We start from the raw sequence: 23508 nt of genomic DNA, 5'->3' as shown, positions 1-23508 counted from the left end.
CCTTGAATGCTTCACTACTTATCCTCCAATTCTTTCCGTCGCGATAGAAATAGTACGCCCAGACGCCTGCGAACGATGAGTCGCAGTCAACAAAGAGAAGCAGTGGCTCAACTTGTTAGTCTCCTCGTAACGCTCTGTCACCTTCTGCAGCTCGTCTGCCGACAGATTTCCTGAGCCACTGCACTCCTGAGCATACATCTTCTCCTCGTTATGATGAAGATGTATTAAAGAGCCGCCTTTTCCAGGAGGCGTGTCAGGGAGTCTGTACGGCCAATGTTGGTGACACACTGTAGTTGCAGATGCTTGTCGATGGCGGTTCAATGCGTGCAGTTCATGCAACATGCTGTTAGCAGCCTTGTATTCTGAGGAGCCCTCGCCCCGATCCTGCCCTTCCTCGTCTACGCTTTCATACTCCTCCTCCCCGTCGTCTTTGCCATTCTCCCATATCCTGCCACGAAGGTTTCCATCGAGGGCGGGTGGCAAGATTCGCCTGCGTTTTGGGCGGGAGGAGTCGTCAAAAAGTAGAGGGACGTCGCTCAAAGCAGAAGCTCGTGGCGATGCCGCTCTTTGACGTTTGAGCATTGGGGACAATGAGGTGAGAGAATGGCCAATTATTAATAAAAAATTAATATTAACGCGCACGGCTGCCTTTTATGGAGCATTATCTAAGCAAACACTTGTCTTGGGAGCCGATTGCTGCTCCTTTAGCTCTGCTGACATCGACACAATGTCAGACGATGTATTCGCTGCCATGGGTATCTCTGGCTTTGGAAAAGCGGCCACCAAGAGGCAGCTAGACCCTTCTCGGTTCGACAAAAACAAACGGGCAGAGGTACGTCATGTTCTGGTTTCCTTGCGACGACCGTCGACTTGCCTCCTTTATAGGTTCCCAAAAGCAAACCAGCTGAACCTGTACAAGAAATTGTTGCTGGACCTTCTAGCACTCCTTCAGGGCCTCCAAAGTCAGAAGAATCCCGCGAAGACGACAAGAACGACCACAATGACGAACCCGGTCCATCATCACCCCGTCATGAACCAGAATATGATCCCTCAGAATTCGATGATGATGCTGATGACAGCGAACTGCCTCTTTTCCCTGTTACTCACGAAATCGTCTTGAAGGACCATACCAAAGTCGTCTCTGCGCTTGCGTTGGACCCTTCAGGTGCAAGGATATTGTCTGGTTCACATGATTACGACTGTAAATTATGGGACTTCGGTGGAATGGACATGAGATACAAACCTTTCAAGACCTGGGAGCCTGCTGGAAGTTATCACGTAAGTTGTTGGTTTATACCTCGGCCTGTCTTGCCTGACGACGCCTCGTGCGATAGATCCATGATCTAAAGTATTCGAACGATGGCCAAAAGTTTCTCGTTATATCGGGAACTACTCAGGCCAAGCTGTATGACAGAGATGGCGAAGAAGAGTTCGTTTTGTTGGTTTTATTGGGAACTGGATAGCCTCACCTGACCGATAGGGCTACTTTTATCAAGGGTGACCCTTATATCCGTGATATGAAGCACACATCGTAAGCTGTTTAGAGTGATGTGGAGAGAATGGCAACCAATCTTTTCTAGGGGTCATGTTGGGGAGCTGTCCTCTTGTGCCTGGCATCCGAAGGACTCGAAAATCTTTATTACGGGCTCCGCGGATTCTACCATCCGGTCAGTCGCTTTGTTATCTACATTGACGAGATTCTTATTCGGTGGCCTAGGATATGGGACGTAGAAAATAAACGCAAGCAAAAGACCGTTATTGTCGTCAAATCCAAAGAACGGGGAGCTCGAACCAAAGTAACAGCATGCGCTTATTCGATAGATGGGCGTATAATTGGGGGAGGTACGCTCCGTATTCCAGTCTTACGTTTACGTTTTCTTTGAGCTCGAACCTGTGTACAGCTTGCCTGGATGGAGCATTGCATATGTGGCAAACCAACTCGAACTTCGTGAGACCAAATCTATCGATTGAAGGAGCTCATACAAAGGGAACTGAAACCGGGTCAGTTGTCTTTGGCGTTGACGGCCGTACAGTGCTTACTCGAGGAGGGGATGATACCGTGAAATGTATGTCTGATCGATACTACTCGATGACTTCTCTGACGGTCAAACGCAGTATGGGATTTACGTTCATTCAAGAAGCCACTAGCGACACAGTCAGGCCTGGCAACTTTGTACCCGAATACGAACGCAATGTTTAGTCCAGATAGTAAATATGTGATAACAGGGGCTGCTGCGACGTCAAAAGGAGGCAACGGGAAGCTCATGTTCTTGGATAAGACTACTTTGGAAGCTGTGAAGACGCTAGAGGTGGATTCGACGCCGGTAAAGGTGTTTTGGCACTCAAAGATCAATCAGGTGAGGCATTCAAAGGTTCTAGAAGGAGCATCGCTGATGGTGATAGATTGTGACCGGTTTGTCGAGCGGGCAAATATGTGTGCTGTATTCGCCATTAACGTCGACGAACGGGGCGAAGTTGTTGATGAATAAAGGTCCGCCGAGGAAGGTGACAATTGAGGATATGTCAGACGCATTGGCAGCGCCGTCGATTGTGACACCACACGCCTTACCGATGTTCCGGGAGGGCGACGGCATTGTCAAGACATTGAAGAGAAAGCGGGACAAGGACAGGATGGACCCTCGCAAGAGCAGGAGGCCGGAATTGCCAGTGACTGGGCCAGGGCGGGGCGGACGGGTTGGAGCGAGTGCAACACAGCACGTTGTTCAGAATCTTGTCCGGGACACGACCCGAGATGAAGACGTGAGTGCCGAAACTTTTTTTTAAACTCAGCTTGATGGGGATAGAGCTGCCGGACTTCTCCTTTTTCCTTTTTTTTTTTTTCTTTCTTTCTGTGCTTCTCACTTGCTTTCCGGTGAGCTTGAACTAACCTACGTTCTCTACAGCCTCGAGAAGCACTACTCAAATATGCAACAAGGGCAACAGAGGATCCCCAATGGACAGCAGGTCAGTCGTTATCGGAGCACGTGCTCTTTGTTTGGTGATATTTTGTACTTACGTGGCGGCTACCCCTCGAACAGCATGGCGAGTGAACCAGCCGAAACCCGTGTTTGCAGCGATCGAAGAAGAAGAAAACGAAGAGCAGGACACGTAGATAGAGAAGACAGAGAGTGAGGGCAAATAGGGAGGGAGGGAGGAAGGCAAGGGGCGGGGCAAAAGAGCCAGTGGTGGTCCCTGCGCGGGATCGAACCTTATCGAGAATAAGTATATAAAGGGAGATCCGGCTCTTAACTCGATTCTTACTTTCGCATTTCACCCATCTTACCGTGACTTGTCACACCATGAGTCTCCCGCAAGACCCCGTTTCCGATACTCACGACGACCATGACCCTTCCGGCGCCAACAACGGCGTCGATGAAAATCTTTCCGCCCAGTCTCCACCATCGTCCGTCGTCACGCCCAACGTTGACGTTGATATCGACCTTCTTGAACAGGAGAAAGACGCGCGACAAAGTTCTCAGTCCCTCAGAGAAGACCTTGATGTAGACAGGATGGAGGACGTGTCGGTTGTTCCACAGGCAGGGACGCCGCTGGATCCAGGTATGTCTTCGTTGTCGTCGCCGTCATCGTCTTTGTCTCATCGCTGCCAGCATCCATTCCCATCGATCCACCCTATGGAACACCACCACCACCGTCCAGTGAACTATCAACGGACCTTCTAATGACTGACGAGCCCCACATTAATGGGGTCAATGGCAATTCAGATCACGTCAACGGTGACGACGTCAAGATGGGGGATGCCGACGCGCCTACGTCCAATACAAGTCCTGACCTTCTCCGGAGCTCCTCGGCCACACAGATCGCGTCAAATGGCACCTCAAAATCTTTTACGGGATCAAGAGATCCTTTCGACGAAGACGATGATGACAAACCTCCACCAGCAAAGAGGGCCAGGGTCCACTCAGACGCAGACAAAGCTTCTCTGGTACATGTGAGCCCTTTCTTTCACCCTGTACGCCGCTTTCGGCGTGCTAATCCGTTTGCCCTATCTCTCTGAAAAGTCTGCAACCCCACCTCCAGCGTCAAGCACCATCGTTGCTTCTCACAGCTCTACTCCTGTGCCTTCGACGCCGCTTCCAACAACTTCTCTCACGCTATCGCAGTATCGGTTTTGCAACAATTCCGTCAAATCTTTGAAGAAGCTTAAAGATGCCGCTCCATTTTTGCGCCCTGTCGACCCTGTTGCTCTCAATGTCCCCCACTATCCCACCATTATCAAGACACCCATGGACCTGGGAACCATTGAGCGCAAAGTAGCCACTTCCAATCCCCAGAAGCCCGATCTCAACTCTTCAAACCCACGATACTCAACCCCAGATGAATTCGTGGCTGATGTTCGTCTCGTCTTTGAGAATTGTTACAAGTTTAATGGACCAGACCATACCATTTCTGCTATGGGCAGGCGGGTAGAGGAAGTCTTTGAGAGGCAGGTCAAGAACATGCCAATGACAATCGAGGTCTTTACTTGTCCTTGTATCCTACCAACGACGACGCTGACTTGCCTTTTAAGTCTAAGCCTCCTGTGGTCAAAAAGGTGGCAACACCACCACCACCACCACCCCCTCCCCCCGTGCCAACTAAGAAAGCGCAACCGGTTCGTCGAGCATCGACATCTGTTCCTGTTATACGGCGTAATGATAATGAGGCTGTTGGCCGTCCAAAGAGGGAGATACACCCCCCGCCACCGAAGGATTTGCCATACGCAGATGCCCCTAAAAAGCACCGCAAAGCTCGACGCGTAAAGGATGATGGGACTGCTGAGCAACTGAAGTTCTGCAGCAAAATTCTGCAGGATTTGAGTCGAAAACAGCATTGGGACATTGCTAGTCCGTTCTATGAACCTGTTGGTGAGTCGGACTTTCAGTTGTTACCCTTTGCGGTTGCTCATCCGTTGATCAAGACTGGGTTAACCTAGACCTTCCGACGTATCCGAAGATTGTCAAAAAGCCCATGGATATGTCGACGATGCGCAAAAAGTTGGAGAATGGCGACTATCCGAATGCCCAAAAGTTTTGCGATGACTTTAAGCTCATGATCCGCAACTGTTTTGCGTTCAATCCTCAAGGAACGCCTGTGAACACAGCTGGTATAGAGCTACAACGGCTTTTCGACTCGAAATGGAGAGCTTTGCCTCCTCTTCACGAAGTCACTGATGATGAAGAGGACGAAGAAGATATAAGCGATGACGAGCATTCTCGTATGTTTCTCGCCCATCCAATCACTTATGGTGTCTCACGTAGATCTAGGTGCCATCGCTGTGCTCGAGGACCAGATGAGAGCAATGAATGATAATCTGACGGCACTAAAGAACCTCAAGGCGAACAAGGATAAGAAGAAGCCGAAGAAAGAGAAACCTCCTCACCCATCGACGTCTAAGCCCAGCAAGCCCAAGCCCCTGCCTCCCCCGAAGAACGGCAAGAAATCCGGAAAGAAGGCAGGCGTTGCCGAAAATGATTTCCTCACCTTTGATCAAAAGAAAGATTTAAGCGAAGCCATCCAGGGCTTGGATGGAGTGAAGCTAGAGCGTGTAATCAAAATCATTCATGAAGGAGTCCCTGAAATCCGAGACGTGAGCGATGGAGTATTGTACTATGGAATACCTTACTGAAGTCTTTCGGACAGAGCACTGAGGAGATCGAGCTTGAAATCGATTTACTTCCACCTCCGGTTCTGACCAAATTGTATAATTTCGTCATTCGCCCATTACGTGCGCCTCCGGTTAAGCGAAACCGGCATGGAAAGGGCACTGGGACGGGTGGTCTGAACAGAAAGAGCATGGATGAAGACGTGGAGGCCGAAAAGATTCGACAGCTAGAGCAGCGTATGGCTCTATTCGAGGGTGCCAGTGGCGCTGCCGTATCAGTGCCAAAAGCCATGGACAGTGAGTCGGATTCTAGCTCGGCGTCAGACAGCTCTGGAAGTGATTCTGAGTGATCATCTTTTGGTTTTGGCGAGATGTATTTCGTACGATGGACTTTAACCTTTATCTCATGCCAAGTTTCGGCGATTCTGCTTTGACGACAAATTGCTCACGTTCGTTCCCCTTACCCCATAATCATTATTATTCTTGTTCTTTCTCACCCCGTACGAATGACCTTCGTACGAGAGGATATGACCTCTTGATAGTAACGGTTACTTTTATACGTATGCGACAGATCCAAAATTAAGAGTACACTTTGTAGCTATGTAGTACAACCTCTTTACCTCTCGATAGAAAGTCAAATTTTTACTATTGTACACTTTCACTATCAGAGGTAAGTAGAAAGAGATGTTGTCTATTTCCACCTTTGATTGGATTTCTGGAATTGCTGCCATCCGGCACGACTCGCTTGTGCCTTCGATGGTTTCGCAGGGGCATTCGAAGCCTCCGAAGACATTGAAGGAGAAGATGAGTCTGGATTTACCGGAAGTGCAGGTTGTGAACGGTTGCAAGACAGGTTTGTTGTCGACAGAGGAATAGATGCAGAAATTGAAGGGGTGTGAAGGAGCGGCCAACCTCCCTTCGAAGGTGTCCCCTGCTCTTCTAATGGCGCCGGGTCCCCCCCATTTATTACAATAACTGAACTGTGTGGCTCGGTGGGAGGGGGCGGTGGAGGTAACGGGGCCAACCCGATGGCAGCCCATCCAGGCTTTTTGAAGCCCAGTTGAGCATTCCCAGAAGTGACGTGTGGTATCGAGGGCTGGGTAGCAGAATCTCTTGAATCCGGATTGGCAGTTGCTACAGGGTTGAAAGATTTGGCCATCTTCACGCCGTTCGCCGCTGCGATTTTTCTCAGCTCCCTTTCCTCCCGCTTTCGCTCCTTCTCCTTCCGCTTATCAACCTCATCCTGCGGTTTGATACGAACGTTGGCCTGCATATCCCTGAACCGTGCCTTGTGATGGTGAGCATAAGAGTTCGTGTGCTCGTCGTACTGAGCAACATTCTTGAACTGCTTATCGCACAAACTGCAATAGAAGGACTTGAGGGTATCGAAGAGCTCGTTTGCGAGAGCTGAACGGCGTGCAGCGTTGTCCTGTCAAACAGCATACACATTGTCTGTCGTGCAGTGATAAAACCGAGATACAAACTTGTCGAGCACGGCGTTGATCTTCAGTCTCCTTGTGCTGACGCTCGGAGTCCAGTTCTCGGCGTTGGGAAACAGTCGTTTCTATCATACGGACGTCTTGACTGATCTTTCCCACCCCCGTAGCATCAGCCTTCATTTGAAAAGGGATAGGATCTACTCGACCTAGCGTACAATTAGGAGTTGATTGACGAATAAGAGCTGTCCGTACCATCGCCAGATATACCAAGCGGTTGCCCTTCTGTCCATCCTAGCTTTGAGAGCATAGCAAAGCCCTTGTTCGTTGGCTTGATCTTGGTCTCTACGGTGATAATTTCTGGCGGTGCACCTTGGATATACTCATCGTACTTGTTAATATCTTCATCGACATCCATAGAATTAGGAGATGGAGATGGTGTACGCGAAATGATGGACATGTCGTCGTCGTCATCGTCGTCAGGGAGCGGACGCTGGTGAAGTAAAGGAAGAGATCAAGGGCAGTACAGGCTGCACGTGTCAGTATACAACGAGAGTACCTTCAAACTGCTCGAGCTGGCCATTTAGTATTCACTTGGTAGCTTGTTGGCAGGATTGTCGTCGTCGGTCAACGTCTAAGGCCCGGCCCGGCCGTAGTGGAAAGTGTTACGTTACACCGTGACAGTCACAACTCACTGAGGACGCGTCACTGAGCACTGTACGCGTACACATTCACCATCCTTCCTTCCTCTCACCCGTTTCTGTTTGTCATCATGGTATGTCCACCAAGTGCATCCTGAATGGGTGCTAACTTCTTCTAGTCGATAATGGAATATAACGGTGGCTCCGTCATAGCTATGGTCGGGAAGGACTGTGTCGCCATTGCATCTGACTTACGACTTGGAAATCAAGCCCTAGGCATCTCTTCCAATTTTCAAAAGGTATTTATCTGTATGCTTCCGTTTTTCTGTGACTCTCACCTTGTAAAGATATTCCCAGTAACAGACCGCATATATGTTGGGCTTCCTGGTCTGGCGACCGATGTAACTACACTGTGCGTATTAGGATTATTGGTTGATAACAGTCACTCTCATGCTGTGGTCCTGCTAGACGAGAGAGATTCAGATACAGAGTCAACATGTACACCATCAAGGAAGAACGTGAAATCGAGCCAGAGACATTTGCCCATCTCGTGTCGTCTACTCTATACGAACATCGATTTGGCCCATATTTCATCGAACCCGTTATGGCTGGTCTCTCCAAGACACCTTCTGGTGGCCTGAAGCCTTTCATTGCAGCTACCGACCTCATTGGATGTCTAAATTTTGCTAAAGACTTTGTTGTCGCCGGAACGGCCAGTTCCAAGTTGTATGGTGTTGCTGAAGGTCTATGGGAGCCTGGTTTGGAGCCTGAGGATTTGTTCGAGACGATATCCCAGACGATTTTAAATGCTGTCGATCGTGATGCATACTCGGGTTGGGGCTGCATAGTGCATGTCATGTGAGTTGCTTTCTGCACGTGCTTTCTTTTCAGGTTCTGACAATAGAGTGCAGTACCAAGGATAAGGTGGTTTCTCGTACACTCAAAGGGAGAATGGATTGATTCCTATGTTGTACTATATCTACAAATTCGGCATTGACAGAAATTGCGTTCCTCAGTATATACCGCATCTCCAAAAGAATCGTACTAAACCTCGAGGAGTTCGGGGCAAGCATCTGGGCGGGTTACAAACTAGTGGCAACTTGAGTGAAAGGCCGCTTGATAACTGTAGAGGGTGCATTTTCAAAGATGAATTTTGTTATCGGGATGCATTCAACCTACAGAAGATTGATGGACAAATATGGTCAGTACTGGTGGGCCTCTCACCATGAGACTGTCATGCTTTTTGCTTTCCGATGTCAGCACAATGTAGCGCCGATACTTGTTTGCGATACCGGGCTCTGTCGCCATGCCCTCAAGATCAGGAATAATATCTTTATCTAGAAGAGCAGTCTCTTCGAGGTTGACGTATTCCGTCATGTCCGTCGTGCAGTACTCGAGGATTTCTCGAGCGGTGCATGGCCCTACAGAGAGAAAGTTCCAATCTGTCAAGTCGACCGGGGGGTGGTCGTCTGGCGGTGATGATATTGATGCGAACATCAACGTCCTCTCTTGTATAGCATTGAGAATACGCTCGAACACAAAGTCACCCCTACGTGGATGTGGTCAGTGAATATACAAGAATGTCCGTGCGGATCCATTACATGTCATAGGCTGCAAGTGCCTGCTTTCTGTCCTTGTAGTGTGTGTTGATTGCTCTCTCCAATACTGATGGTATGACATAGAGGTCCCACTCTAACCGACGTTCTACGGACTCCAGAAGATTGAATACATGCAGCGGGTGATCAAGTAGGGTGCTTGCTGTAAATGTGACAAGACCACCCGAGTGGTACAATTTTTTCATGCCCCAATTGTAGCAATGAACAGTCTCATCGGATCCGTATTGAACAATCGTAGCTTCGTTCATACGGGCCACAACAAAAGACTCCCGCAGGCGGCGTAAAAATCCAATATGAACAAAGATGATTCCAGCTTCGTGGACGACAGCACTATGCCAATTAGATTCTGTGGCAAACGAGTATTTGCGAATGATTGATCGAAGCAGTGATGTTTGCAGCGACTGCTCACTTCCAACTGCGGGCCATATGGCGTAGGACCGACAATCCGCCAAAAACGTAAGCAACCATTCGGGAACTCCCAAGATAGAAACGGCGTCGCGAGAGTAGAATGCTGTCCAGTCAGAAATAGGCAAGAGTACCTCGCCTACGAGACAATCAAACCGTCGAATGCCTCCAAATTCCGGTATGGCAGCCGAGAGCAAAATTACCATCAGTGTCGAATCATGAATGGAGACGGGGGAGAGGTGGAATTTCCCACAAAGCCCCTTCAATGACGGGGGAAAGAACAGCAGATATTGGGTCTCGACGCTGGGGGCCAGGACTTGTAGGAGTGATACCTATACTTTTCATCAGTTTGTAAACCGATAGACGAGAGTTATTCATACCAAAGAGTATTTCGTCATGCAACCTTGAAGCTTTTGCAAGCAATCTTGAGTAGAGATAGTTGAAGGATTGATTAATCCTACAAGCCTCCCTGTCAAAATCGACTTCAGATCTGACGCTAGATAGAAGCCGTCAAGGGAAATGTGACGCTTCTCATGGTCGGATGTCCCAGAAATGTCAGATAGAGATCGAAGAGCAGTACGAATACGTTCGTCATTGTCAGCAGGCGAATTGGGTGAAACCTTGATACATTGGCAGAATAGTTCTCGTCCGCCAACTTTGACAAAAAGATCGCCATTCCAAATGTCATCGATAAAAGGACTGGCTACCAGTGAGCATGAATAGAAATATTACCATAGAAGTAGTTACCCCTCTGAGTCAGCCTCGTCAAGCCTGAAAGCTTCGGCACTTGGTCCATAGTGGTTAGATTTCTTACTTGAGAATGTCCTTTTCGACCTACAGAAAGTCATCCTCAAAGTCATTGTCAGTGACAGGATAGGAGCTGCCATCATCATATAGGGCTGAAGTCATGGTACTATCTGTGGCGGTTGCAAACAATGCGTCACCGACGTCCTTCGAAATTGACGCGTGGGGATCATACCCGCCCAGAAAGATAGAGTCAGCACTACCAGATTTATAGAATTTAAGCCCAGAGTACTTAGATTTGGAATGTTGTTCGCTTTGGTCGTTGGGACTGAAAGTAGGCAAAGTTTGAGTGGTAGGACCTCTTGAGACCCTCGGCGTTTCTGGTAGGCTGCCTGGTGCATCCGCGGACCGTGCTGTGGAGGGAATCTTGTCGTCGCGGCGATGGGAGGTCGATTCATGGGGTGAAGGGACTTGTTTATGCTCCTGCAAGATGAATATCATCAGGAATAGGATCTGCATAACAGATTTTGACGGGCTCACCTGATGCACTACAAGGGGACGGGCCGGTATCCTGATGGTCAATCTTTCGTGGGTTTTGTGGATGTATGTATCGCGGAAATAGTTTTGTTCTTTCGCTATGGGTGCTGATACAGCGAAATATCAAATGAGTCACTCAACTCACCTATCCACTCGGGATCCGCCTTGATGATACGCCCCGTGCATGCGAAATCGTAATTACCGTCGCCGACGTGATTCCAGAAGCTCTCTAATAGTCTCGAGCAATGACTTTGCAGAGAGTATTCTGTCTGCCAGCTGAGGGAAACATAGTAAGAATCTGTGTCTAAGAGCGACCGAGCCACCAACGTGTTTTCATCATCCTCATAGCCAAACCACTATATGCATGTATAATTCAATACCATGGAGTGAATTATGTTGAGACTGACTCCGCATACCTTTGTTAGGTATTCCTTTACAATGAAAGTCAGAAGTCACTCCAAAACAATAAAGGCAGGAGAGCTGCGAACCCATTTGTTTAATCTAGTCCTTCGAGCCTCCTTCACCACCTCTAGGTTTTCAAGACACTGAAAGTTACCGAATATGAGACGCGGGCAAGCACTAACCTACTTCATATTTCTTGCCTGTCATTTTGGAGATGGGCGAGAGGTTCTGTGCGGAGATGGGAAAACGAAAGAATAATGAGGTAATTCGTCTCAAAAAACGGTTTTCCAGAAACGACGATCCTCGGAACTCAGCTTAAATAAATGAACGGACCATGAAGAAGAACGATGATTATTGGCGTTGTGGATGCTGATTACAACACGCTACTTGTTTGTTTCCCTTTCTACCCAATCAAGCCATGACCCTTTGAAGTTGAGGATACTGGCGACATCAGATGGATACAGACTGCAGAAATGAAGACAGACTTGGTATATCCGTTTCGCTTCGCGACATCGCTAGCTGTGGTACTCCGCTTCCCACTTCGACAGTAAAAGGTAACTTCTTGTCGTGCTCCAGGTTTCTTGAAGCCGAATTTTGTCGAAAAGTCTTCTGGAGACATGTGCAGGGCATCTCCCAGGACGGTCAGTGGTATGTTGACGGCAGAGGGGATCATGCCTTGCGCGGCCTCGTCTGGTTCGCGAACATCAATGAGGTAGGCGTTCTGCAGCGGTCAATGATGTGGTTCAAAGTCGGGTGTAGAAGGCTTACAGGACTTGGGCTCTGTGTTTTCGGCTTCAACTCTTCGTAAGTTATGATTTTGGCATCCCAGTCTCTGATTAAATCGTCGGCACGCTCCCTTGCAGCCTTCCAGGCGGCCTTGTCGTCAGAATTGGGTGGGGGGGCTGTCGACGATTCGAATCGAGCACGAAGTAAAACTGGACGAAATACTGGGACGAGGCGAGAAGGGGAAGCCATCTCGGCGGCGTGAAGCATGGGACGCAACTTGAACATGATGATAAGATGAAGAGAGTGCTGGGCTTGACGATTACGCAGGATTACGCCATCTGACTTGAAATTTCTTCAAAGCTGATTCGGAATTCCGGGCAACAAGGAATATCCGCTTCGTCTTGCGTTGTCACAATCATGACCAAACAGGTTAAAAAAACTTTTTCGATCCTAAAGATAGATTGTACATACCTCTGGTTCACATCAGTCGAATATAAAGCCTAACGAGATGCATTTTTATCCATTGCTCAGCTCCTTTATTCGTTCAGCCCCAAAAATCAAAGAAAAATGAAGTTCCTCCTCCTTGCGGCGGCCTTTGCTTTAGCGGCCAATGCCCATTTCCAACTTCAGTTTCCTGACCCCCGCGGCGCGTTCAACGAGGACAATGAGCCGACATTTTGCGGTATGTGGTTACCTCACTTGTCGTATTATCAGGTCGCCGATTACGATTTATCAGACGGATACACTTCGGTTGCACAAAACAGAACCGATTTCCCACTTGATAGTGGCTTTTTCTCTCTAAATTCGGAGCATCCCCAGTGGACTGGTATGTAACAAGTATCATTCTGCGTATTCTTTACTAACATACGTAACTAGCGGCTGTATATCTAAGCACGTCTTCGAACCCGACCTCGTTTGATGATTTTGAACAAATCGTGCCGTTTTTCGAACTGAAAGGAGAAGGACTCTTCTGTCTTTCTTTGAATCTTTCCTCTACAAATGCCACCGGTCTTACGAGTGGCCAGAACGTGACCCTTCAGGTGCGCTTCAAGCCATTAACCCATACTAATGAATTAACGTGTTAGCGATATAGTTCCTGTACAATGGAGGCGATGACCAGCTTTACCAGGTATTGGCGGGTTTTATTATACTTGGCTTGATCTGACGCTGATGATGTTTACATACAAGTGCTCCGACTTGACGTTGTTGGGCAACTTCAGTCTTTCCCAGAGCATAGATGCAACTTGTACCAATTCTACGAACTCCACGAACTCTACGAGCTCTGGTTCCAGCTCGAGTTCAGGTTCTGACCCCCTCGCGAGTTCCCTATCATTGTCCGGCCTCATTGTGTGGGTTGTTGGTACCATGGCTTTCCTCTTCATGTAATAATGATGACGGTGGCATTGTTCTACCCGACGTGTAATGTTATCTTAATACCCCTAACTCGGCCTCTACGCCGTGAAGACTCCGAAATCGGCCCCGATATCCCGGAACCGCATCCGATTCGCGTAAACACGCTTACCGACTCGGCTAACAGTTACCTGTGGTAGCCCCTGTATCAACCCTGGTATTCGGGCAATGAGTCATTCCAATTGCTCTTACAGTGCTTGCCGTCGTGTTTTATCAATTGTTTGCGGGTCCTTATAAAGGACGCTGCTGTAAAGGAGTGCTGATATGAAAAAGCTGCCATCCTCTTATTCTGCCACCCGTCATTCAAACCATAGGACTCCTCTCTCTTCTCTACTCAATGCTATTCAAGTTTCGACGCCAGTGGGAGACACCCTGGGAGGTGGTTGATAGCAAGGCTGTGAAGCCAGTTTACATGTATTATGATGATGAAGGTGCGGTCCTTACCATGCCCCCGTCCGACATCCTCAGGCCTCATTTACGAGACAGATTCCCTTGATATCGTTGCCGTTAGTGACGTAGACACGCGGGGAACATATCTTTTCGACGTTAACCACCTGACCTGTGTCGCCCTCCGAAATGCGGTAACGTTTTCACGACAACAACTTATCCAGGAAGTTGCTAAGAAGGACTTTAACGTCCTTCTTTTGGAGAGGTACGTCTACCTGTGTACTATCTTTCTGCTGTTTCCTGATCCTATCAGCTGGAGGTTGACTATATTTCGGAGAGGAAAGAGTCATCGAATCGAGATCATGTACAGCGGAAGGCGTAAGTGAAAATGCTGCGGCCTCGTTTCTCACTGACCCTTTCTGATAGCCGCCCAAGTGTTGGGAAAGCTACCACATTTACCACCGCCCCCATTCATAGACGTATTACACGAATTTGTGTGCTAAGGTCGCGTGTTTCAGTGTGTATTCATTCGGGCTAGGGCTGTAGACGCCTTTTGTGCGAGCTGTCCGTGTTGCTGTATTTTTACCATGATATTTATTGTATTAATATTATTCGGCTGTACAATGTCGTATGCCAGGGAGGACACCAACAGCTTCTTGACAACTGGTAATTGCTCTGCCTAGACTTGTAAATCGGAAATTGAAAGTCTGCGGGAAGAACCACAAATGGAATCATTGCGGTCTGCTGTACATAACGCCCGCCGCTCTCTAAACAGTCTTCTCAATTTTGCTCGAGCCGCGCATTGCATAACCAGTCCAGGACTGCGAGATGAAAAAGGGTGATAAAGATCAGCCTGGGTTTCACGTTGACAGATTTTCGGAGGACCAACCTCGTCGTATAGCCCAACTTTGTGGGCGCCCAAAAGTTTCAAACCTAACCAGAGTACAGCGGCGGTCATCCCGCTACCACAAGTGGTCACGACAGATGCATCTCCTTTCAAAATTGCTTCGACCTGCTTTTCTCCAACAGCATCAACTAACGCTTGACGGATTTCCGGAATGGGACGCAGGGTTGTGTATATCGGATTCGATGCCGTGCTTTGCTGTTCCAAGAAAACATTGAACGGCAGCGAGAATGAGCGAGGTATGTGTCCGGACTCGAGACCGGGCCTTGGCTCAGGATCTGCACCTGTAAACCTGTAACGTTCAAAGTGTAAACTAAATCACTTGATTGAGCTTAGTAGATTTTACCTGCCCCGGGAACGCGCGTCTAATACAACGTCGGCACCGACCGATTGCGGGTCCAAGGCTGAATTGGCAACCATTTGTTCATAATCTGATAAAGAGGACTGTAAGCAGTGATAGAGAACAGTAATGCGAGGTCCTGGAGCGCACTGCGAATAGTCGACACATCAAGCATTGGCGCTGGATATTCAGCTGGCTCCGGTTCAGAAGCAGGCCCATCTTCAATAGGAAAACCCAAGTCTTCCCAGAGCGGCAAACCACCATTGACAATACTGGAATTAGTATGGCCAAACGATCTGAACATGAACAGGGCGCGAGGTGAGGAAAAGATGCCGTGACTGTCGTATCTGGGTTGTGGGATTAGGACGACTGAGGACACGGAACGTTGACCGTCTCACATCACAACATGAGATGCAGGTTCAATTCCAAATCTTTCTACCGTGACCAGGTTCACTTGGTCTTCCATACAGAGATAGATGAAGCCACATACCACACGCATCCGCGAATACGCGTTCCGTGGGCATCATATGTTTGAGGCCTAACTGATGGGAGCTGGCCACTTCATCTAAGTCCAGAAACTGAGAACCTGGTATTCTCTTCGCAATAAATTCGCTCTTTGCATTGCGAGGACTGTTGGGCATAAACCAAGAAGCATCCAGCACGGAGACTAGAGTTTTTGAGTGCAACATCTCGCGCAATTGGAGGGGAGACAATATCAGAGGAGCTACATTAGAAGAGGAGGCAAATCGCGAGAAAGGAATTCGTAAAGTGCCCTTTAGCAGGGAATTGAAAAGCATCCTGGTGGAGAGAGATCGAGGAAAGGCTTTGAATACAAACAGGACCAAAGTACACCAGCACTGCACGGAAGCCCCTCGACGAACTTGGACTACGACGAACTTGTAATGCCTTCCGACCAAAGTACCTGGCTAATTTCTATCCCACTGAATGGAGACTCGGAAGGGGTCCACCAGGAGATCACTCATAAGGTCACCCAACAGTTGAAAAACTACCCTCCTAACTCGATTTCACAATTCAGCATACCATCATTCAAGGTGCTTTCTCTTTGCCCATTACTAAGAGCCGTCTGACAGTGGAACACAAAGACAGGAACACTAGATCTGCTCATTGCACTATCTGAAGACCTTCCGAAACAAGAAACCTATTTTACCGCTACTGTAGCAAAGGTGGTCGACACTTTGCGCAATCTGTTAAACAATGATCCTTCAAGACTGGCCCAGCACATCTTGGTAAACGAAAGGACCGTTGATAGCTATGTTCTCGATGATTGGAAGTGGAACGAAGGCCGGTATGGCGTACAGAAGGGACTCAGAGAGATGGTTGAGACGCTGAACAAGGTTGGCGCCCTTCGGAACGACAATATCGCTGATCATGGACGCTGCTGTAAAGGAAATGACATCGATTGACAACTCAATGCGAGCAAAGTTGACAAATTACAACTTGGTGAAAGGTTCTTTAGTGCAGATGCAGCGAAAGAAGACGTGCGTTGTCCTAATGTCGATGAATAACTCGTCGCTGACGTTGTCTCAGTGGGAATCTCTCCGTTCGTTCTTTGGTGGATGTTGTGTCTAAAGAGGACTTCATAGGCGACTCTGAATATCTCGAAACGCTCGTAGTTGCTGTCCCCAAGTATGTTTACTCAATGGAACGAGTGATGATGCCAGATGGCTTACATCCATACAGAAATTTGGTCAAGGTCTGGAATTCTAAATACGAAAGGTTCGCGTCAATGGTGGTGCCTCGTTCAGCTCAGTGCGTCGACTTCTGCTACGTCATTTCAAATCTGATCACCCCAGGTCCATCGCTTCCGATGACGAGTATACTTTATACAGCGTCGTCGTATTCAGACGAGTACGCGATGAATTCGTGCAAAAATGTCGTGAGAATAAGTACGATATCTACTTCGCACTTCTTCGCCGTCTGTAAATACCCGTCTGCATAGGTTCATCGTGCGAGACTTCGTGTATTCCGAAGAAGACATTGACAATCAGCGCCAAGAGCTCCAAACGGCGGATATCACGGAAAAGGAACTCTGGGTATGCAGGGATTTAATCATTGTGGTGTAACCTGAGCTCACAAGAAATCAGACTGAGCTTCTCCACTTGTCACGGACGAATTTCTCTGAATCTTTCCAGCTTCTCGTACACCTCAAAGTTATTCGTCTATTCGTTGAGAGCGTGCTTAGATATGGACTTCCTGCAAACTACATAGGGCTTGCCGTTAAGGTATACTTGTCCATATGTAATGCTGGGACATATTCACCTGTTATCTCCTTTTGCAGCCAGATGCGAAGTCAGCAAAGAAGCTATTTAGTATACTGCAGTCACATTTCTCATATCTTGGCTCGCGCGCCAGTGGTGCGCAATCAAAGGCGAAGACTTCGGAGGACTTTGTGGGAGAATACCAATCATTAATGGAGCAGGACTTCTTCGATTTCGTTATGTACGAAGTACCTTGGATCGTGAACTAATTCATTGATACCACCTTTTTCATTGACATTCATACCATTAAATTTCTATTAGTGAAAATATAACGATACGACCAGCCCACTATTGTAGGAAGCAAACTGTACACTGGAGATGAGATATAGGGAAAATGGTAAATGTGTTTGAGTGTAGGTACTTAAATACAAACCGAATCGTAATCGGTGAAGACGAAGGGTAAAAATATAGGATAACAAAGCAGAATCAAGAAATATATTGTCCGATGTTTATCTTCGGATTTTTATGCAGACGCCGTCTTCCGGTAAGAAGAGTTCACAGAACATCCATCATAAACCCAGATTCGACATCATCCGCGAAGCTTCGGCATCAACATCATCAGCTTCATACGCTCCGCCCGACATCTGCGGTACACCAATGACGGCGGAACGTGACGACATAGGTGGACCGTACACACTAGGGAAGGAAGGGGCAGTGGCTGATGTTGGACTCGAATTTCCACCGTTGTCGCCCGTTGAAGTTGTCGGCGAGTCCGGCGGAAGACCAGAGGAGGTTTCCGTGATTCGCGAGAGGGAATAGGTCAAGTCAAGGGACTGGGCCCGATTCGTCAGAGAGCGGGGTTTAGATATCTGTTCTTTCAATTTTGCTTCGAGTAGTGAGTCCGAACCTCGTTTCAAAGCATCCTCAGTATGGCGCGTGCGAGAAGGTATGCCAGATCCCTATCATCTGTCAGTACCATTGGACCGTACGACCTTGCAAGTGACATACAATGGGGGGTAACGGTGACCAATACTCAAGTGTAGGGCCAGGGCCATATGCGCCTTGGGTATCATCATGCTCTTCAAAATTGTAGATGTATGCCGGCGAGTTGAAGAGAGCTTTCACATCAGGAGATGAATTAGCCAGACGTAACCGCCGGTCTCCAAGGACAGGATCCGAACGTCCAAGGTCTACCGACTCTACTGAAACGATGAGATGAGTGACGTCTACGACATTTAACAAAAAGGCTTACCTCGAGTCTTTGCCGCTGCAGAAAGAACTTTGCTATCGAAATGTGGGAAGGCTTCCGCAAATGAATCTCCACGTTTGTGTGTGTGAGACGTCGGTGAAGGATAGACATGGATGTTGTGGTTAACCAGGAACTGCTCAAGCATCTCGCGAGCGGTGATGAGGAAGTCACTGTTACTTCGCTGGCAACGGAACTTGAATGTGTACTCTGGAGACGCATCGGAGGTAGAGGTCCCATTCGCGGTGACGGTTTTGAGGTTTGGTACGATGGACACCTGCAAATCACGCTTGATACCTTCCGCGAACGTGAGAAATTCGGGTGAGTTACAAATCCGGGGAATTTCAGAGCTCGAAGGCACAGCCATATCGGCTTCGAACGGGACATGTTCCTAGAGAGGGCTGTCAGTAGAAAACGTGAAAACGTGTAGTAAGCCGTACCAAAAGCATAGCAGCGGCAATCTGAACCTGGCTTTCAGGTCCGAATATTGTCACAATGTCGGATGCTGTCTCCTTGTCCGGGAATCGGACGTGAGAGTTTGTCTTCGTTTCGATGTCGCGAATGAAAATACTTTTCTCCCCCAGAAGCGTACGATGATACCGTCGAGGTATGGCAACCGTCTCGTTGACGAAGTCCTTATCCTGGATGATTATATGTCAATTGTTTATCAAGAAATAAAGTAGCCGTTACCTTAGGGCTGACCAGCTCCATCACTGATTGCTTGAGATTGTCCAGATTAATGGCATTTTTTGCTGGTGTCCTGGCCACAACGTTGTCGTCATTGTCGTTATAGCCACCCAATGCAGCAAACTCCTCCGCATTGGAGAACTTGACGTATACACCATACTTCTTCATGATGCGCTGGATGCTCCTCCCACCGACGCCAATGATGCGCTTGTGATAGGCCTCTGGGACATGGAAAGATATTTCGGCTGGAAGTTCCTCTTGGAGTAGTGAGAGGCCCTGCAAAACAGAACTGTCGGGTCCAGAAATGTCGATGAGGAAGTTGTGGTCGTTAAACGTCTCGAATTTGATTTTGACATTAGTCGTCTGCATGATCTTGTTTATTTTGCCGTTCTTCTTCCCGCTAATGAATTCACGATGCTCGTTTGATAGCTCGATCTGAAAACGTATTTCATGCTGGAAAGTCTGTAACAAGGATTAAAACCGAGGACCGGACTGATGCTTGGAAGCCGTACTTTGATGAGATCCAGTTCCATGACCATGCCGACTGCAGCTCTCACTTCATGCTCTAGACCGTGCATCTCAAAGCACATGCTCTTGAAAACGACTTCGGCACCAGTCGTAATCGAAATTTGTTTGAGCAGTGTAGAAACTTGACTAGCACCCAGTGTCGTGGGCGGTAAGAGCGCATTAAATTGTACGGGCAAAAGCCAGAAAGATCCAACGTAATAGCTGCAAGCCTACGAATAGATTGAGCGTGAGAGGAAGCCAATATTGACTGACGTACGAGTTGCATGATGGAGCGAATCGTGCGTTGTATGTTGACGCGGCTGTCCCCAAAGACAGTGATGAGGCTGGTGGAGCTACCGAGAGGGGGAAATTGTATGAACGTAGCATTGTCACTCATTATAGACTTGAGGTCGTCGGGTCGGTCTGTCACCATCCAGTCCAGCTTGCGTGGCAAAATAGCGGTGTCTCTTGAAATAACTGACTTGCTCTGCGTGGTGTAAGAAGATGGACATGGATTCCGGTGTGACAATCGTACCTTCGTAGCTGACACCTGATACAACATGTCTCTCGCACGTTGTACGCCAAAAAACTCGCCTGTGATCCAGATTACACTACTCGAACGAGAACTGCCCGTCGTGCCAGAGGAAAGGGAAATATCAGGTCCTACCAGACCTTGTAACGGGGAAGGCAGATAGATGTTTGTGGCGGTCTCTTCCTGGATAGACTGAAGAACACCACGCTTCTTGCCAGCGATGATGGAGGCGAGTTTGTAGTCAATCTCGCACATTTCGGATTTAAGACCACTCTGTGAGGTATGTAAGCTCGAAGCACAGGAAATTGGGCCAAGAACGCACCAGTTCGTCTAGCATGACCATCAACCGCACCCTCGCCAAGTCAACGGAGTCGCCAGGCCCTGTCACAACAAGCTCGCATATACGTTCAGTCTCGAGCCCGGACCAACCAGCGCTGCTACTGATCCCGTCTGGGGGGGTGCGACTTGAGAGCGACAAAGGGCTGTTAACGACGGCTATATGCGCTAGAGTCTGCGAAGCGATGTCGTCCAGTCGACGTCTGACCTCCGGCTTGAGTGCAGGCTTCGAAGAAGGAGAATCGAGGATCTCTGAACGTGTAACCTTGATTGCGGCGCGGTGCTGGGACAGCGTCAGCTACTGGTAGAGAGAGAGAGAAAAAGGCAACGCACCTGGACGGGACACTCTTTTAATATCATACCACGAGTAATCATGACCTGCTGGTAGGAGCCGGTAACATGGAAATTCCAACCGCGACCTTGGTCGGTCAAGAAATAAGAGACATGACAACCATGCAAGGTGCCGGCAAGCATGGCAAGCTTGGCGATGGCTTCAGTGTCGGCCTCTGAAGGAATACTAGAAGTGTTTACATGCTGCTGGAGAAGGTGTGGTGTAGGAAAAGGCTCGCTTGGTGTGCCTCTGAGCTCTGTGGCGGACGCGTAGTCGAGTGATGAAGACGGGGAATGAATGTGTCGCGACCGGCGTGGATAAGTGAAAGAAGTTGTATAGACGTCCATGTCGAGTGCAGAAAGAGAGAAACGGAATAACTGGCGTCGTGGAAGGTGAGGGTATTGGATAGGAGGGTATGCGACACTGGAAGTGGTATCGATGCTGGGTCTGCTGCTGCCGTTGCTGGCAAATTCCACTATTGACGGAAATGCACCAAAGCCGGGCAAAAGACAGACCGAGCACGCTGGGAAACGAGTTATATAGACGAATATTAAGGAATATACTCGACCTATATCCTCGATATCCGGAACAATGCAAGATCAAAAATAGTCAAAAAATTAAAGGTCAGAGCAAGTCTCAGATAGTCACCCGGTGTCTTTGCCGCCTTTTCATTCCGCCCTCAAGTTGCCTCTTTCGGTGTCTGCATTCTGCCTCAAAAGTTTCTCTACTTAATAAATTCTATGACGACCGTCTCTCCTCATGAGGCCGCTTCCGAGACATCTCTCCGGAGTGTCTATTCTACAATACTCGAGTTCCGTTCCATTCATAACCCATCTAGGTCGTGGATCCATTCCTCGTCATCCCTGTTCAAAGTCGAACAGCTTGTTGTAGCATCGCGCACCGGGTGTCGAGAAATGCACATATGGGTTCGATCCGTTGAGCTTTGCGCCGCATCGGTAACAAAAGTGCATCTGGCATCTAGCACATGTCATCTAGAAATAAATAATCGTCAAAAAGGAGCCTTTCTACTACACTCTCCGAGAGAGACGTTACATGGTTGCAACCCATGGCTTTCTCCACGTGCACCTCACATCCAGGGCATGCCATCGTGCTTGATTCGAGCCATTGCCGACTTAGTTGGTCTTCGTGGTATGCATTGACGAGCTTGAGAACATTGCCTCTCCCGTACTTCCTGAGAAGTACTTCACGGCGTGACGAGCCTTCAGCCAGCGCAAGATACTCTTTGACGATTTCATTCGGCGCAGAGGCCAAGCAGGGCGATATAGGACCGTGCCTACTTCGTTCAGCTAATCCCTACATTGGTTACAGCTATGTTGCTTACCATGCGTGCTTGCAAATCGAACAGAACGAGCATAAACATGACGGACATGTTCTTAGGCGGTCCCAGCCGGATTCCTCATCGTTAGCAGTTTGTTTAGGGACAGCCGTCTGACAAAAGGTCATCGGGCAATGCATGATAGTAGGGTCTGCGTGCGCATAAATTAGCATTACTTAGCGCATGTAGAGCAAATGAGTTCACCTTTTTCAAGCATGCACTTTTCCTTCAACCGACGCCATCGTTGTATTTCTTCCGGTGTTAAAATACGTGCGACTTCCTCCTCATTCGCTTCTCTGCCAAACTTGACACAACGTGGATCAGGGCAGCCTACTCTAGAAACCTCTCCTTCTCTCACACACATTTGCCAAAAATCTTCGAGACAGGGTCGGCAAAAGACATGACCGCATGTTAGCTGCAAACACTTGGAGCCTTTATGGGAAGTCAGACAAATGGAACACGGGTATGAATTTTGTGCGAATCGGTTAGATTTTGAGGACACTTCATAGGCAGCCAGCAAAGGCGAAAGAAGCTGAGGTGCTGGATGAGGGAGGCTACGGCGTCGTTAATGAAAGAATCACCAGAAATGCAGGAAATGCGCACTTAATGACCGTAGGATCCGTGTCGGATGTAAGATCTACAGAGTGCAAGAACTCTCCGCCATGAATGAATTCAACCCAGTTGTATAATACAGTTTCTCCAGGTTGCCACATCCGAGACAGGGTACTTTGAAGCTTAGATAATCGGGGCATCCAAAGATGCGTAGCGTGTATCGATACCAATTGTGGAGGATCGTAGAGGGGGTAGGCCAAAGGCAAGTCAATATGCAGCAGAAGCGGCGGTAACACAGTCAGAGAAAGAGATTGCGAAAGACCATCATTGGAGATAGAGACGGTACGAGGTTCACTGAACTCTACAGGGATTTCAAGCTTTACCGAAGTATCGCATATGCCGCTGGAAACGCATTCAGGATAGATGGACTAGAGAATTGTATTAAAACACACGCCATTAAAGAAGGAGATGTATGCACACCTCCAAGACTTCCCATTCCTCTCTCTGGAGTGACTGACATTCCGAGAGATTCATGCTATTCAAACGACGAGAGAGATGGAGCAAGTAGTAATGAAGTCAGTGAAAGAGTTGGCACAGGGCACAACTGGCAGT

The 23508-nt window shown here is 48.3% G+C and overlaps 13 protein-coding genes across 13 annotated transcripts; 6 read left to right on the top strand and 7 right to left on the bottom strand.

The window, feature by feature from the left end:
- Positions 1–18: 18 nt before the first annotated feature.
- Positions 19–582, bottom strand: BT62DRAFT_1001133 (uncharacterized protein; the record flags this gene model as incomplete). The annotated part of the gene is made up of 1 exon (XM_043176695.1): positions 19–582. The coding sequence occupies one exon, from the start codon at positions 580–582 to the stop codon at positions 19–21; it is 564 nt and encodes a 187-aa protein (XP_043043789.1).
- Positions 583–656: 74 nt separating this feature from the next.
- BT62DRAFT_1072385 (transcription factor) lies at positions 657–3233 on the top strand. Its single transcript, XM_043178848.1, has 11 exons — positions 657–832; positions 886–1278; positions 1335–1429; positions 1481–1531; positions 1581–1667; positions 1718–1842; positions 1902–2066; positions 2116–2357; positions 2404–2760; positions 2904–2964; positions 3039–3233. Exons 1-11 carry the CDS (start codon positions 728–730, stop codon positions 3110–3112), a joined length of 1755 nt encoding a protein of 584 aa, XP_043043788.1. The 5' UTR covers positions 657–727; the 3' UTR covers positions 3113–3233.
- Positions 3234–4046: 813 nt separating this feature from the next.
- BT62DRAFT_1044108 (Bromodomain-containing protein) lies at positions 4047–6239 on the top strand (the record flags this gene model as incomplete). Its single annotated transcript, XM_043178460.1, is given in 5 exon segments — positions 4047–4475; positions 4553–4865; positions 4919–5245; positions 5259–5587; positions 5641–6239. Coding segments are annotated over 5 exon segments (1710 nt in total), but the record flags the coding sequence as incomplete, so codon positions are not given.
- Positions 6136–7670, bottom strand: BT62DRAFT_927598 (uncharacterized protein). The gene is made up of 3 exons (XM_043185295.1): positions 7294–7670; positions 7087–7247; positions 6136–7031 (listed from the first exon to the last, which is right to left on the bottom strand). The coding sequence occupies exons 1-3, from the start codon at positions 7496–7498 to the stop codon at positions 6294–6296; spliced, it is 1104 nt and encodes a 367-aa protein (XP_043043786.1). The 5' UTR covers positions 7499–7670; the 3' UTR covers positions 6136–6293.
- A 54-nt stretch (positions 7671–7724) lies between these two features.
- Positions 7725–8843, top strand: BT62DRAFT_962088 (20S proteasome subunit beta 3). The gene is made up of 5 exons (XM_043188628.1): positions 7725–7813; positions 7859–7978; positions 8027–8091; positions 8148–8537; positions 8591–8843. The coding sequence occupies exons 1-5, from the start codon at positions 7811–7813 to the stop codon at positions 8637–8639; spliced, it is 627 nt and encodes a 208-aa protein (XP_043043785.1). The 5' UTR covers positions 7725–7810; the 3' UTR covers positions 8640–8843.
- Positions 8719–11790, bottom strand: BT62DRAFT_502243 (uncharacterized protein). The gene is made up of 12 exons (XM_043181178.1): positions 11566–11790; positions 11470–11510; positions 11398–11412; positions 11309–11337; positions 11127–11257; positions 10985–11079; positions 10539–10927; positions 10448–10486; positions 10081–10399; positions 9281–10032; positions 8904–9228; positions 8719–8854 (listed from the first exon to the last, which is right to left on the bottom strand). Exons 1-12 carry the CDS (start codon positions 11588–11590, stop codon positions 8762–8764), a joined length of 2253 nt encoding a protein of 750 aa, XP_043043784.1. The 5' UTR covers positions 11591–11790; the 3' UTR covers positions 8719–8761.
- Positions 11767–12358, bottom strand: BT62DRAFT_884612 (endoplasmic reticulum protein; the record flags this gene model as incomplete). Its single annotated transcript, XM_043182801.1, has 3 exons — positions 11767–11824; positions 11869–12104; positions 12152–12358. The coding sequence occupies 3 exons, from the start codon at positions 12356–12358 to the stop codon at positions 11767–11769; spliced, it is 501 nt and encodes a 166-aa protein (XP_043043783.1).
- Positions 12359–12676: 318 nt separating this feature from the next.
- Positions 12677–13495, top strand: BT62DRAFT_916745 (uncharacterized protein; the record flags this gene model as incomplete). The annotated part of the gene is made up of 5 exons (XM_043184012.1): positions 12677–12791; positions 12846–12935; positions 12986–13149; positions 13203–13238; positions 13298–13495. The coding sequence occupies 5 exons, from the start codon at positions 12677–12679 to the stop codon at positions 13493–13495; spliced, it is 603 nt and encodes a 200-aa protein (XP_043043782.1).
- Positions 13496–13573: 78 nt separating this feature from the next.
- BT62DRAFT_1072380 (uncharacterized protein) lies at positions 13574–14582 on the top strand. Its single transcript, XM_043178847.1, has 4 exons — positions 13574–13950; positions 14006–14171; positions 14220–14284; positions 14333–14582. The coding sequence occupies exons 1-4, from the start codon at positions 13857–13859 to the stop codon at positions 14407–14409; spliced, it is 402 nt and encodes a 133-aa protein (XP_043043781.1). The 5' UTR covers positions 13574–13856; the 3' UTR covers positions 14410–14582.
- Positions 14583–14673: 91 nt separating this feature from the next.
- Positions 14674–15970, bottom strand: BT62DRAFT_962079 (Rhodanese-like protein; the record flags this gene model as incomplete). The annotated part of the gene is made up of 6 exons (XM_043188627.1): positions 15641–15970; positions 15549–15585; positions 15301–15497; positions 15157–15241; positions 14796–15102; positions 14674–14727 (listed from the first exon to the last, which is right to left on the bottom strand). Exons 1-6 carry the CDS (start codon positions 15945–15947, stop codon positions 14674–14676), a joined length of 987 nt encoding a protein of 328 aa, XP_043043780.1. The 5' UTR covers positions 15948–15970.
- Positions 15681–17768, top strand: BT62DRAFT_962077 (ATPase, V1 complex, subunit C). The gene is made up of 9 exons (XM_043188626.1): positions 15681–16202; positions 16254–16505; positions 16558–16649; positions 16699–16797; positions 16852–16920; positions 16965–17057; positions 17111–17204; positions 17256–17393; positions 17450–17768. Exons 1-9 carry the CDS (start codon positions 16053–16055, stop codon positions 17636–17638), a joined length of 1176 nt encoding a protein of 391 aa, XP_043043779.1. The 5' UTR covers positions 15681–16052; the 3' UTR covers positions 17639–17768.
- Positions 17639–21637, bottom strand: BT62DRAFT_927593 (cytoplasmic protein). Its single transcript, XM_043185294.1, has 10 exons — positions 21011–21637; positions 20664–20960; positions 20345–20614; positions 20087–20296; positions 19815–20039; positions 19306–19764; positions 19056–19256; positions 18622–19006; positions 18378–18571; positions 17639–18328 (listed from the first exon to the last, which is right to left on the bottom strand). The coding sequence occupies exons 1-10, from the start codon at positions 21353–21355 to the stop codon at positions 17939–17941; spliced, it is 2976 nt and encodes a 991-aa protein (XP_043043778.1). The 5' UTR covers positions 21356–21637; the 3' UTR covers positions 17639–17938.
- A 48-nt stretch (positions 21638–21685) lies between these two features.
- On the bottom strand, positions 21686–23484 carry BT62DRAFT_962071 (uncharacterized protein). Its single transcript, XM_043188625.1, has 6 exons — positions 23375–23484; positions 22948–23325; positions 22549–22898; positions 22351–22495; positions 22062–22302; positions 21686–22000 (listed from the first exon to the last, which is right to left on the bottom strand). The coding sequence occupies exons 1-6, from the start codon at positions 23428–23430 to the stop codon at positions 21866–21868; spliced, it is 1305 nt and encodes a 434-aa protein (XP_043043777.1). The 5' UTR covers positions 23431–23484; the 3' UTR covers positions 21686–21865.
- Positions 23485–23508: the final 24 nt, after the last annotated feature.

This window comes from Guyanagaster necrorhizus, assembly GCF_019112545.1.
Source record: "Guyanagaster necrorhizus MCA 3950 unplaced genomic scaffold BT62scaffold_4, whole genome shotgun sequence".
Lineage (NCBI taxonomy): Eukaryota > Fungi > Basidiomycota > Agaricomycetes > Agaricales > Physalacriaceae > Guyanagaster > Guyanagaster necrorhizus.
The sequence above is the reverse complement of the archived record's forward strand: the minus strand, read 5'-3'. Positions and strand labels throughout refer to the sequence as shown.

Bases quoted from the DNA above. Each gene is read 5' to 3' on its own strand.
- BT62DRAFT_962071 (XM_043188625.1), bottom strand. From the start codon at position 23,430: ATGAATCTCTCGGAATGTCAGTCACTCCAGAGAGAGGAATGGGAAGTC. The intron at 22,496-22,548 runs GTGAACTCATTT...ATGCGCACGCAG, and splicing joins AAAGTGCATGCTTGAAAAAG to ACCCTACTATCATGCATTGC. The intron at 22,303-22,350 runs GTAAGCAACATA...TGAACGAAGTAG, and splicing joins TCGATTTGCAAGCACGCATG to GCACGGTCCTATATCGCCCT.
- BT62DRAFT_1072380 (XM_043178847.1), top strand. From the start codon at position 13,857: ATGCTATTCAAGTTTCGACGCCAGTGGGAGACACCCTGGGAGGTGGTT. The intron at 14,172-14,219 runs GTACGTCTACCT...TGATCCTATCAG, and splicing joins AACGTCCTTCTTTTGGAGAG to CTGGAGGTTGACTATATTTC. The intron at 14,285-14,332 runs GTAAGTGAAAAT...CCTTTCTGATAG, and splicing joins GATCATGTACAGCGGAAGGC to CCGCCCAAGTGTTGGGAAAG.
- BT62DRAFT_962088 (XM_043188628.1), top strand. The intron at 7,979-8,026 runs GTATTTATCTGT...CACCTTGTAAAG, and splicing joins TCTCTTCCAATTTTCAAAAG to ATATTCCCAGTAACAGACCG. The intron at 8,092-8,147 runs GTGCGTATTAGG...TGGTCCTGCTAG, and splicing joins GCGACCGATGTAACTACACT to ACGAGAGAGATTCAGATACA.
- BT62DRAFT_962077 (XM_043188626.1), top strand. From the start codon at position 16,053: ATGCCTTCCGACCAAAGTACCTGGCTAATTTCTATCCCACTGAATGGA. The intron at 16,921-16,964 runs GTGCGTCGACTT...TGATCACCCCAG, and splicing joins GTGGTGCCTCGTTCAGCTCA to GTCCATCGCTTCCGATGACG. The intron at 17,058-17,110 runs GTACGATATCTA...CCGTCTGCATAG, and splicing joins CAAAAATGTCGTGAGAATAA to GTTCATCGTGCGAGACTTCG.
- BT62DRAFT_927598 (XM_043185295.1), bottom strand. From the start codon at position 7,498: ATGTCCATCATTTCGCGTACACCATCTCCATCTCCTAATTCTATGGAT. The intron at 7,248-7,293 runs GTACGGACAGCT...ATTGTACGCTAG, and splicing joins GCTTGGTATATCTGGCGATG to GTCGAGTAGATCCTATCCCT. The intron at 7,032-7,086 runs GTTTGTATCTCG...GCTGTTTGACAG, and splicing joins ATCAACGCCGTGCTCGACAA to GACAACGCTGCACGCCGTTC.
- BT62DRAFT_1072385 (XM_043178848.1), top strand. From the start codon at position 728: ATGTCAGACGATGTATTCGCTGCCATGGGTATCTCTGGCTTTGGAAAA. The intron at 1,430-1,480 runs GTTCGTTTTGTT...CCTGACCGATAG, and splicing joins GACAGAGATGGCGAAGAAGA to GGCTACTTTTATCAAGGGTG. The intron at 1,532-1,580 runs GTAAGCTGTTTA...AATCTTTTCTAG, and splicing joins CGTGATATGAAGCACACATC to GGGTCATGTTGGGGAGCTGT.
- BT62DRAFT_502243 (XM_043181178.1), bottom strand. From the start codon at position 11,590: ATGACAGGCAAGAAATATGAAGTAG. The intron at 10,400-10,447 runs GTAACTACTTCT...ACTGGTAGCCAG, and splicing joins GACGAGGCTGACTCAGAGGG to TCCTTTTATCGATGACATTT. The intron at 9,229-9,280 runs GTAATGGATCCG...ACATCCACGTAG, and splicing joins GCACTTGCAGCCTATGACAT to GGGTGACTTTGTGTTCGAGC.
- BT62DRAFT_927593 (XM_043185294.1), bottom strand. From the start codon at position 21,355: ATGGACGTCTATACAACTTCTTTCACTTATCCACGCCGGTCGCGACAC. The intron at 20,040-20,086 runs GTACGTCAGTCA...ATCTATTCGTAG, and splicing joins TTCGCTCCATCATGCAACTC to GCTTGCAGCTATTACGTTGG. The intron at 18,572-18,621 runs GTAAGCCTTTTT...TCATCGTTTCAG, and splicing joins TGCAGCGGCAAAGACTCGAG to TAGAGTCGGTAGACCTTGGA.